At 42.8% G+C, this 12,877-nt stretch overlaps 1 protein-coding gene across 2 annotated transcripts in view; it reads left to right on the forward strand.

The window, feature by feature from the left end:
* The window catches only part of CLDN18 (claudin 18), a 355,113-nt gene that overhangs the window by 78,377 nt on the left and 263,859 nt on the right, over window positions 1–12,877 (forward strand). The window contains exon 1 of one of the 2 annotated variants that reach the window (XM_030217053.1): window positions 12,000–12,303. The exons of the other annotated variant lie outside the window; for it this stretch is intronic. Within the exon in view, the coding sequence (XP_030072913.1) occupies window positions 12,084–12,303 (220 nt within the window). The 5' untranslated portion in view covers window positions 12,000–12,083. Of the gene's footprint in view, window positions 1–11,999; window positions 12,304–12,877 lie in introns of those variants that run through there. 2 annotated transcript variants of the gene reach the window in all.

Genomic DNA, 12,877 nt, shown 5'->3' on the forward strand with positions numbered 1-12,877 from the left:
TGACGGAAAGGGGGGGGGGGAGGTTATTGGGATGCAAAATTGTTTATGTTTAATGTACTTCTGACAGTGATATTTTCAGGTGTTGTGTTTGTATTTGCATTTCTTTGCTGTTTTCTTTGGTTCTAAACTTCAATAAAGATATTTTCAAATAAAAGAGCCAAAGTGCCAGATGAAAACCAAGGAACACTCTACGTAGGACAAAATCTCCACCCTATTCACACTTTGTTCTGAGGTATATAGCTTTTGATAATAGTCTGAGAAAATTCCTGCAATCTCTTCAACTCGGTTGGCGATATGGCCCCGCAAATGTTTCAGAGCCAAAACTGCATGAGACCCACCCCAGGTTTTAACAACTCACGCTAACATTTTCCCATGTTTACTACCATATCTATGAAATTGAAATTTATGAGAAAGCAAACGTCATGTGGTCTGTTCATGGATCAAGGTGTTGAGTGCTATCTGTGTCACCAAGTATCTTTGTTAGCTATCGTAAGATGACAAACATAAGCCCGCTTTGCTCACTGTAATTGAGATTCCAATTGAATAATGCTTGCTGCTAGTTTATGATGATGAGCACTAGTGAAAGCAATTATGGCCCCGCGTAGTACAGCCTTAGCGGTGTCCCAGAATAAAAACAGCTGGTTTGCATGCTCCCCATTGGTTTTAACAAAATCTTCCCACTGCTGTTGTAAATATTGTAAAAACACTGAGTTCACCAGAGAGGAGTAAAAAAAAACGCAGGTGCAGTCACATCTACCCACACCCTAGAATGGTCAGGCTCCTCCCCAGAGCCCATGACAGCCTCCCTACACACACACACTCCCCACCCATATCTCCACCCCAACCCTCCTCCCCTCAATCCCATCCCCTGCAACCCCCCCCCCCCACACACACCCATCTGTTCTGCTATCACACTAATCACAGCAGCAAAAAGAGAATTGCATGTATCATACATAGAGCCTCCAAACTCTCCCACAACCCCTGCCTACTATATAAGCTTTTCAGGTTAACAACTAGTAACTATATAAATGGTTAGAAAACAGACACAGAATTTGTATACCCAACTACCCAGAGACCCTGCAGGAAAACTGAAAACTCCTGGAAGGTTGGCTACCGTCCTCAAAGAGAGGGCTGAACTCAGGTAAAAACAGAAAGCTACCCCCAAACTGCCACTGTAAGTCTGATAGCTGTTTCAAGTCCAAAATACTTCAGAGCTACAAAAGAAAAGCAGCAGTTAAAACAGTAAGAGCACCCAGGGTAAACAATAGCCGTCTAGGGTCTCCTGCACCAACTCTGGCAGATGATTTAAACATTCCTGTGCTGTAGCAATGGTATCATAGGTGACCCAAGTTCCATTCATGTAGACTTTTAAAATAGCTAGCCTCAGAAACATAAAACAAATTTTCAGTTTATACAGAGCCAAGTAGATGGGGCTAAAATGCCGCCGACGGTCCTGAAGAGCAGTAGAGTAGTCCTGGAAGACCTTGATTGGCACCTCACCCCCTCCTTAAAATGTAGCGTTATTCTCTCTTCTTCTTGAAACCCCACAGAATTTCTATCTTATGTACATAGTTGTAGATTTTGAGTATCACAACCTGCAGTCGTTGTTGGCTATCCAGCCCACGTTGTGTACACACTGCATACAGAGGAGGCCTACACTGTCAGTGAGAGCAAACTCTGATGTCAGCCAGCGTTCCAACACTCCGATAAGAGCTCTGGGAGCCCCGCGATCCACAAGTTCCCTCTGCAGGAGTGATTTTCTAGTTCATCAAGTTTTTCTGCTTGATCTTGGAGCTGTTTTGTTAAGTCCTTCAGCCGCGGGACCCATCCTCGATATCGGAGACTCTACCAACATCAGTTCAAATTTGTTAATTTGACCCGAGAGCTTGTCCAGATGCAGCTCTAAAGTCTGGCTCACTGCCTCCGTGATGTGGCTCACTTTCAAAATGGTAAATGTGGGGACTTACAGGCCCGCTTGATCCACCATATTGCAGTCTCCACTATGCGCTTAGTCTTTTTTGCGACCTTTGCCGGATATGTTGCCTCCTGTTATTTTTTTTAGAAATTTTTACATCCAACACTCTCACTTGTCTGAAGTGGTTTGTACGCCACAAAAAAGTTTGGTGCTGAAAGGATAAGTAAGGGAGACATTATTATATAACTATTTAAAACAGAACAAACCCAATGCCAAAGGATTAGTCAAGTTGTACAATTATCAGATAAGATTTAACACACATATTCTGCTACATACGTGGTTTGGAGGGTCAATTTTCAGGCTTACAGTGCAATTACATGTGTACAGTAAAATAGGTTGATAAGTGTAAATGACTCACTTCAAACAGCAAAAAGGTAGAGTTTTTGAGCTTGGTTCCTTCATCGCTTCCCCATGGAAAGCCAATTTTGTGAGATCTGACATTTACATGTGTAAGTGGCAGCCTTTATACATAAGTTGCAAAAATCACTTTCTTGTATGTATAACTGTCACTATTTGCAAGTTCAGATTTGCAAATGAGCGGACTATTTTTAAAATATGTTCCCTGGAGAAAGAGACATCTTGCATGTAATTTTATAAAAGGACGCCTATGTGAAATATCAACAAGGGTACCTATTTTATATGTACTCTATAAAGGCAACATACCTAAGTGCCTATCCAGCTTATAATCGAAAGAGAAAGACGCCCATATTTCGACCCAAATCGGGAGATGGGCGTCTTTCTCCTGTGGGCGAACAAATCGGTATAATCGAAAGCCGATTTTGGTCGTCTTCAACTGCACTCCGTCACAAGAACGAACAAAGTGGACGGGGCATGTTGGAGGCGTGGTGAAGGTGGAACTGGGGCGTGGTTATTGGCCGAGGAGAGATGGGCGTCTTTAGCTGATAATCGAAACAAGAAGGGCGTTTTTGACGAGAATTTGGTCCGCTTTATTTGGACCCTTTTTTTTCAGGTCCAAGTCCCAAAAAAGTGCCCCAACTGACCAGATAACCACCGGAGGGAATCGGGGATCACCTCCCCTGACTCCCCCAGTGGTCACTAACCCCCTCCCACAAAAAAAAAACACTTTACAAACTTTTTTTCCCAGCCAGTATGCCAGCCTCAAATGCCGTACCCACCTCATGACAGCAGAATGTGTTCTATCCTCTGACAGCCTTTCCCTGGTTCTGATGTGGCTCTCGGGTGAGTGTGACACCTTTCTGTTATGTGGACTGTAGAGTCACATCAGCAATGCATTGTGGTGGGTGTAGGGTATTGGGTTCCGTGATTCCACTAGCTTGTGTTACATGCTCACAATGTTGGTAGTTGGTAGGCTCTACTCTCATGGTGCTTTTCCTTCTGCTTACTGGGTCAGAGTGTGCCCTGTTTTGTTTCCGGTAATCCATGAGGTAGTGGCCATTTTTGTAAGCCAGTTTTAGCTCCCTTTCATGTGTTACCCACGTTACAATGCGGGCATTGTACAGCATTCTGCCAGCTCTGACCTACTGCTAATCTCAGTACCAGGAAGACTCTTTGCCAGTGGGGCACAACCTCTGATCTGCAGTTAACTGTGAGTAAACATGCTTATTCCAATAAAGGACATTTTCGGAGACATTAGTCTTTAGGTGTCAACTGGTGTGCCAAGGTTCTACAGCAGCAACAAGTCCTAGAGGCCTGGAGCACTTTTAGTGGGTACCGCAGTGCACTTCAGGCAGGCAGACCCAGGCCCATCCCCCCTAACTGTAACACTTGTGCTGGTAAATGGGAGGCCTCCAAAACCCACTGTACCCACATGTAGGTGCCCCCTTCACCCCTAAGAGCTATGGTAGTGTTGTACATTTGTGGGTAGTGGGTTTTGGGGGAGGGGTTGGGGGCTCAGCACCCGTGGTAAGGGAGCTATGCATATGGGAGCTGTTTCTGAAGTCCACCGCACTGACCTCTAGGGTGCCCAGTTGGTGTCCTGGCATGTCAGGGGGGCCAGTGTACTACGAATCCTGGCCCCTCCCACGACCAAATGGTTCGGATTAGGATGTTTTTGAGCTGGCCAGTTTTAGTTTCCATTGTCCCTAAAAAAAAAAAACATCCAACTCAGAAACGAACAAATCCATGGCATTTGGTCCGTACAAACCGTATTTTCAAAAAAAAAAAAAAAGACGTCCATTTTTTTCGAAAATACGGTCTGTTCCTCCTCTTCATTTACCCATTTTCAGACATAGACGCCCATGGAGATAGGCGTTCGCGTTCGATTATGCCCCTCTATGTACCTTAATAAGAAACAAGAATCATCCCTAATACAATATAGTCCTCCTGCACAAATTTACACATGCTCAAAAGAAAGTGTAAATATGTGCTTGTACACATGTATGTTATAAAATATATACCAAACCACAAGAATTCAATTCCTCTTTAAATGTGGGTCACAGTAACTTTTAAAGATGTCTAGTTTAAAAACACTTTTTGTAGGAAGAAAAAAAAAAGTCTCTGAGAACTGTTCTAGAGTAAAATCTTTAGTTCTTGCTTCTCTATCGTAGGCATATAAAGCCATCCTTTACTGTATATTTTCTACTGTTTTTTCTATAATTGTTTATATGTTCAAAACACTCCTTTATCTGAGTCTGCAAATAGGTGGGAAAATGTGGGGTACTACAAATGTAAGAAATAAATAATAAAAAAATCAGTGGCATTTAACTTAATGAACTCTTAGATTTTTCCAACTCTTAAGTTTCTCCAATAGTGGCCAATGTTTCGCAGCTATTACTTATGCCGCTGCTTCAGGAAGATAACTGACGTGGAGGGGCAGCCGCAAACAGCGGTCCCGACCCCGTATTATCGAAAAAGATGGCCGGCCATATTTCATTTCGATAATACGGTTGGGGCCGGCCAAATGTCAGAGATGGCCAGCATCGGTTTTCATCGATAATGGAAACCGATGCCAGCCATCTCAAACCCAGCCAAATCCAAGGCATTTGGTCATGGGAGGAGCCAGCATTTGTAGTGCACTGGTCCCCCTCACATGCCAGGACACCAACTGGGCACCCTAGGGAGCACTGCAGTGGACTTCAAAAATTGCTCCCAGGTGCATACCTCCCATACCTTGTGTGCTGAGCCCCCCAAATCCCCCCCAAAACCCACTACCCACAACTGTACAACACTACCATAGCCCTAAGGGGAGAAGGGGGCACCTACATGTGGGTACAGTGGGTTTGGGGGGGGGGGGGTTGGGGGGCTCCCATTTACCACCACAAGTGTAACAGGTAGGGAGGGGATGGGCCTGGGTCCACCTGCCTGAAGTGCACTGCACCCACTAAAAACTGCTCCAGGGACCTGTATACTGCTGTCATGGAGCTGGGTATGACATTTCAGGCTGGCATAGAGGCTGGCAAAAAAATGATTTTTTTTGTGGGTGGGAGGGGGTTGGTGACCAGTGGGGGAGTAAGGGGAGGTCATCCCCAATTCCCTCTTGTATGTGAACCTAAGTTCAGTCACTCCTGCATGATACTGACAGGCAAGGAAACAGGCCAAATATTATATAAAAAGAAGCTCTTTATTTCCAAACAATTTCATCCCAAGTAAAAATACGAGCAACTAAGAATTATGTGCAAATTCGAGGTAGCTCGGGAAAGAGTAAAAGACAGATGTTCTTATCAGAAAATTACTCAGAATAAATACACACAAACCCTTGATATAGACTCTGCAATCAGTCCTCCTGCTATTACGCTTTAGCAACAACAAAGCTGGCATACAACCTGGATAAGGGTAGCAAATGATGACAGGCTGTTTCTTGTCTTCCATGCTGAAGAGATGAGTTGAGAAGTTCACAAGCTGAGGTGCAAGTACTGGTTACAGCTCAGGATCTGAGGATGAGATCGGATCTGTTTGGTCAGTGCCAGCCAAAATAGTGGAAACTATTATAAAGAATAAAATTACAGAACACAAAGATAAATATGGTTTAATAGGGCAGAGTCAACATGTATTCAGCTAAGGGAAGTTTTGTCTCACCAATCTGCCTCATTTGTTGGAATTCGTGAATACACATGTGGATAAAGGTGAGATGATTGATGTAGTATATCTAGATTTTCAGAAAGCGTTTGAGAAAGTCCCCTCATCAGAGACTCCTGAGAAAATGAAAAACTCATGGGATATAAGGCAATGTTCTGTTGTGGATTGGGAATTGGTGATGGATAGAAAACAGAGGGTAGGGTTAAATGGCCAATTCTCTCAGTGGAGGAGGATAAATAGTGGAGTACCCCAGGGATCTGTACTGGGACCGGTGCTATTTTTAACATATTTATTAATGATCTGGAAATAGAAACAATGAGTGAGGTGATTAAATTTGTAGATGACACAAAACTATTCAAAGTTATTAAAATGCATGCAGATTGTGAAAAGTTGGAAGACTGGACATCCAAAAGGCAGATAAAATTTAATGTGGACAAGTGCAAAGCAATTCACATTGGGAAAAATAATCTGAATCATAGTGATTTGATACTAGGTTCCACCCTAGGAGTCAGCACCCAAGAAAAACATCTAGGTTTCATTGTGAATAATATGCTGAAATCTTCTGACCAGTGTGTGGCAATGGCCAAAAAATCAAACAGAATGCTAGGAAAGGGATAGAAAATAAGACAAAGAATATTATAGTGCCTCTGTTTCGCTCCATGGTTATAGTTTGTAGTTTATTAAAACTTGCTATACTGCCCAATTGACTCACAGATCAGGGCAGTTTACAGTCTAAATAATATCAGCGCCTTGAGTACTGTGTGCACTTCTGGCTGCCATCTCTTAAAAAAGATATAGTAAAATTAGAAAAGGTTCAAAGAAGGGTGAGCATAATGATTAAGGGGATGGAACTTCTCTCATATGAGGAAAGGCTTAAGAGGTTAGGGCTTTTCAGCTTGGAAAAGAGACAGGTGAGGGGGATATGATAGAGGTCTACAAAATACTGAGTGGTGTTGAATGGGTAAATGTAAATTGACTTTTTACTCTTTCAAAAAGTGGACACTCAATGAAGTTACATGGTACTACTTTTAAAACAAACAGGAGGAAATATTATTTTAGTCAATGAATAGTTATTCTCTGAAACTCATTGCTGGAGAATGTGATATCAGCAGTTAGTGTATTTGGGTTTAAAAAGGTTTGGACAAGTTCTTGGAGGAAAAATCCTCAGTCTGCTATTGAAATAGACATGGGGAAAGCCATTACTTGTCCCTGGGATTGGTAGCATGAATCTTGCTACTATTTGGGATTCTGTCATGGAATTGGCCAATGTTCTAATCAGGATATTGGGCTAGTTGGACCACTGGTCTGACCCAGTATGGCATTTCTTATATTATGACTTTGGGTACCGTGTCTATTAACCCCTTGCACCAAAGCACTTCCTGGACCTGATCTTCAAGGGTATATCTTTGGCCTTAAGGCCTAAGTGTGCCTAGGAAGTATTGGTGACTGTTTATGGGGTCCCTTGTGGGAGCTTGTTCTCTAGAGACACATCACTAGAGTTGGTATTAGCTGAACTTACATAAACCATAGGCACGGTTGTTACCTGTCCTAGAAGATCAGGGACATGAGACTACAGATGGTGGGGAATCTTTGGTGTGGTTCTGCTGGAGAATTGACCTGTGGTCCTTGCTGGATGGCACTAGGGTTTCCATGACCAGATCTATTCCTAGGAAAATTCCAACATCTCCCATCTTGGTTCTGTTTTCCAGCCAATGGTGTTATCTTTGCTTTTTGTTCATCCCGGTATTCCATGAGGGATTGCACTACTAACTTGAGACCTTTTAAGAGGTCTTGATATTCGAAACCCTACTGTTTTACTTTGTTGGAGGATCCTTGCTGGGGTGATGCTTGTGGACCCCTCATTTTCTTCATGACCCTTGGAGATCTGCTTTTGTTCTTGGCAAACTGCTTTGTCCTTCTGATAGTTGGCCCCTCCTAAGACCTTGCCATCCTTCTGGGAGTGGGAGGTAGTGGCATCACTCCCCCATGACAATGTGTTCTGCACAGAGTTGACCTTCAAGGTACACTCCGTGGGCTTGCCCTGACTCTTCCTCACCCATTTTTGGAACATTGACTCTCCCTACCGGGTCTCATATACCTTCTTGCCATATTCCAGCAAGGTGGGGAATAGTTTATGTTCCTTATCAATTAAGGCAGTCTTTATATTTTCATTCAGTGCCTCCTTCTGATAGGATTCCCAGTAAAAGAAAACCTGTGTTAGTTCATGGGCATAATTCTTAGGAGGTTGCCACTCCTTGCATTCCATATTGTAAGCTGCTCTTCAAGCCTCGTGATAGGTTTTAAAGGATCCATAATGTTTGATCAGGGCTTGCTCAAACTGGGTGAGGTCAGCCTTTACACAAGAAGGTATCTCATCTAAGAATGGCCGTCAGGCATCAGTGAAAGTTCAGGGTAACAGGGCAATTACATCTTGATCCCTAGTTACCCCTATGAATGCCAATGCTTCATGAACCCAACTAAGATGCTTCTAAATGGAGGATATTTTCCAGGGCCCTACCATAGTTTTCAGGCTTTTTATGCACTTATCACAGTCTGAGCACTCCACAGTCCCTGATGGGGATCTGATCTCGTGCGTGGATACTCGAGGGTCCATATTTAGCCCTGTGATTATCCTCACCTAATAACATCCTCCCTCCTTTTCATGGATATACCACCCACTTGTGATGGTAGAAGGCCTTCCTGGACTGTTGTGATATTGTGTTCCTCAATGAACTCCTCATCCTCTCTACCACTGTCAGAGCCTGAACTTTGTTCCATTTCTCCACTGAACAGCTTCTTGTAGCAATTGTAGTCTCTGACCTTCAAGCATGGTTATTTGAACCTGTAAATTCTTTATAACCGGCTGGTTCCTCTCTGTTATTTTCACATTATCCAGCTGCAGCTTAGTAGACTGTAAGCTTAGGCAGGAATGACTCACATCAGCTATCTGATTCTGCAGATCTAGCAGTCGTTCTTTGGCCTGCAATGCCCCATGAGAAGGCTGTTTCGACTCTTACTCCCTCTTTGATGACTCGAGCTTAGTATAGTTGGCTTCGACTCCTACTGTCATACCTTTTATCTGTCATATCCTCAATCTTTCACTTTCCACTGCGACTGTTCCTGATGCCTTCAAACATGCTGTAGTCACACCACTCCTTAAAAATCCTTCATTGGACCCTACCTGTCGCCCCATCTCCCTCCTCCCTTTCCTATCCAAGACACTTGAACGTGCTGTTCACTGCCATTGTCTTGACTTTCTTTCATCTCAAGCTATTCTTGATCCACTTCAATCTGGCTTTTGTCCCCTTCATTCAACTGAAACAGCGCTTGCTAAAGTCTCCAATGATCTGTTCCTGGCCAGATCCAAAGGTCTCTATTCTATCCTCATCCTTCTCGATCTATCTGCTGCTTTTATCACTGTTGATCACAGCCTACTCCTTGATACGCTGTCCTCACTTGGATTTCAGGGCTCTGTTCTTTCCTGGTTTTCTTCTTATCTCTCCCAGCGTACCTTTAGTGTATACTCTAGTGGAGCCTCTTCTACTTCTATCCCACTGTCAGTTGGTGTACCTCAGGGATCTGTCCTGGGACCTCTTCTCTTCTCCATCTATACTTCTTCCCTTGGTACTCTGATCTCATCCCATGGTTTTCAGTATCATCTTTACGCTGATGACTCCCAGATCTACCTCTCCACACCAGAAATCTCAGCCGAAACCCAGGCCAAAGTATCAGCTTGCCTGTCTGACATTGCTGCCTGGATGTCTCAGTACCATCTGAAACTAAACATGACCAAGACTGAGCTTCTTATCTTTCCCCCTAAACCAACCTCTCCTCCTCCCCCATTCTCTATTTCTGTGGATAACACTCTCATCCTTCCTGTCTCATCAGCTCATAACCTTGGGGTCATCTTCGACTCCTCCCTCTCCTCTGCACATATTCAGCAGACTGCTAAAACCAGTCGTTTCTTTCTCTATAATATCAGCAAAATTCGCCCTTTCCTTTCTGAGCGTACTACCAGAACCCTCATCCACACTCTTATCACCTCTCGCTTAGACTATTGCAACTTGCTTCTCACAGGTCTCCCACTTAGCCATCTCTCTTCTCTTCAATCTGTTCAAAATTCTGCTGCACGACTAATATTCTGCCAGTGTCGTTATGCTCATATTAGCCCTCTCCTCAAGTCACTTCACTGGCTTCCTATCCATTTCCGCATACAGTTCAAACGCCTCTTATTGACCTATAAGTGCATTCACTCTGCAGCTCCTCAGTACCTCTCCACTCTCATCTCTCCCTATATCCCTCCCCGGGAACTCCGTTCACTGGGTAAATTTCTCTTATCTGCACCCTTCTCCTTCACTGCTAACTCCAGACTCCGTTCCTTTTATCTTGCTGCACGATATGCCTGGAATAGACTTCCTGAGCTGGTACGTCAAGCTCCATCTCTGGCCGTCTTCAAATCTAAGCTAAAAGCCCACCTTTTTGATGCAGCTTTTAACTCCTAACCCTTATTCACTTGTTCAGAACCCTTATTTTATCATCCTCACTTTAATATTCCCTTTTGTTTGTCCTATTTGTCTGTCCTAATTAGATAGTCCCTGCTCGACAGAGCTTACAGTCTCTTCATGTTCAAGTGTACAGCGCTGCATACGTCTAGTAGCGCTATAGAAATGATAAGTAGTAGTAAGTAGTAATAGTAGTAGTAGAGTTCATGTTGTAGAGAATACAGTTTGACTTCCATAGCACATTTCTCTTGTAGCAGGCTCTTGTTCTCTTCTTATACAACAAAGCATTGTACCCATATCTCTTTGGACAGTGGATTGTGTACAGACCTCTTAATCCTTGGCAACCTGTTATTGTTCCACGACCAACACCCTTTCCTGTACCTCAAACAGATGTCTTTTCTGTACTTTGATGTGGGATTCCATTTCATCCACCCTGTCTTCAATGGTTTCATTGAATGAATCTATGTGCTTAATAACCTCCGTACTTTCAGCCTTGAAGTCTTCATATTTCTGCTTCATGGTCATATATTTGGTATTCAGATTAGCAAACTGTAGGAGTTTTGGAGTGCTAGTGCTTGTTCTTTAAACCATCCAGATCCCACTAGTGTAATGTGGCATCGGTGTAACTAACATTTATACACCCACAGTTATTATCAGCCATAGACCTGATGTAACTGTGGGTGCCTAAATGCAGCAAGAACATGTGTAACTTACAGTATTCAGTAAGTTACATGTGAAAGGAAGAGCTCTGCCTGTAATCAACCCATGCTTTGCCCAAATATACGCCCCCCCCCCCTTACATTTATGTGCTATACCACTTATGCATGCCATGACAGAATAGCCCTTAGGTACCCTGCTGGCCCTTTCATGGTTACACATCATAAGTACTAGTATTCTGTACACTTACATACACAAGAGGCATATAAATGTGGATGCCCAATATAGAACTGCCCTTCATGTACCTACATGTGTAGATGGCGCTTACACATGTAAAGCCCCAAGTGAAGCCGTTCTTTTTCTTCATTTACAGATTTCTAAAATGGATGCTCCAGTTCTATATGTCAGCAAATACATGTGCACTCCTGCACATCTTTAAATGTATTTTACAAAAGGCTCTGTGTTCAGAGTACAGAAAGAGAAAAATCAACACTCCTCTGACCCACCTCAAAACATTCCATATGGGCAAATGGAATTATCTGATTTCATACACTGATGTCCTAAAGCAATTGTTTTGGCATCATAATCTGCCACCAACAGATGATTAGATGGGATAATGAAATCAAACAATAAAACAATGAGGTAGAAACTAATTATCTTGCACAAGTGAGTCAGTGATATTTTTGATATTACAGTTTGTTAACATGTGATGAAGAGATGTTAATACAGCTCTTTAAAAAGGATGGGGAAGGATAGGTCGTAACTATGACCCAACGAAACTGAGGGTGAAACTCAAGTACAGTATCTTGTGAAAACACACTGAACAAACAGTGGGAGTCAATGGAGAGCTGGTGATAAGAGCCATTGCCCTTTAGTTCAGTCACAGAGGTGCCTATTTTACCATTAGAATAAGCTGAAGTTAGCACAAGGCTATTGGTAAGCAAGAAGAAACCATGTCAGTGACAATATGCCAAGTGATGGGTTTTGTTGTTGCTGCTTTAGGCAGTGCTGGAATAATCATAGCTACTGCACTGGATATGTGGAGTACCCAAGACTTGTACGATAATCCTGTCACTGCCGTCTTTCAGTACCAGGGTCTCTGGAGGAGCTGTGTCCGGCAGAGCTCTGGGTTCACAGAATGTCGACCTTATTTCACCATCCTGGGGTTACCAGGTAAGAGGAATGACACAGAACAACATCTCAATAGGTTTTAGAAAGATAGGGATCCATGGGTGTAGTCAGCTAACACAGCTCAATAGGTTTTAGAAAGATAGGGATCCATGGGTGTAATCAGCTTGTCAGCTGAGTGAACATTAGGTGGGGAAATTGTAATCAAAATCCATTTTCCAAAGTATATTTTTAGTTACAAACATAGTGAAAATATGGAATCTGAATGGGTCATATTGCTACTTCTAAAATAAGCAAGTGAAATATTAAAAATTTCTATAAAATTTTCATTACTGTCTGTTAAAATATTTAGAGGGTAATTTTTTAAAGATACTTAGCACAAAGCGGAATGATAAATGCTGGTCTTGTGAAAAGGAAAAGGGAACTTTCTCACACTCTATTGTGTTCATGTCCAGAATATTTGGGGACAGGTATGGTATTAGTGTGTCTGAGGAAGAGTGTATTCCATATCTCTGAACTTCTAACATACAGTATTCTTGTACTGAAATCCTTAGGACAGACAACCAACCTTAATGATTACCAGGAACAGCTACTTTAATTTGTCAATAAGTATAGCCCT

The sequence above is a fragment of the Microcaecilia unicolor genome, chromosome 10 (genome assembly GCF_901765095.1).
Source record: "Microcaecilia unicolor chromosome 10, aMicUni1.1, whole genome shotgun sequence".
In the NCBI taxonomy this organism is placed as follows: Eukaryota; Metazoa; Chordata; class Amphibia; order Gymnophiona; family Siphonopidae; genus Microcaecilia; species Microcaecilia unicolor.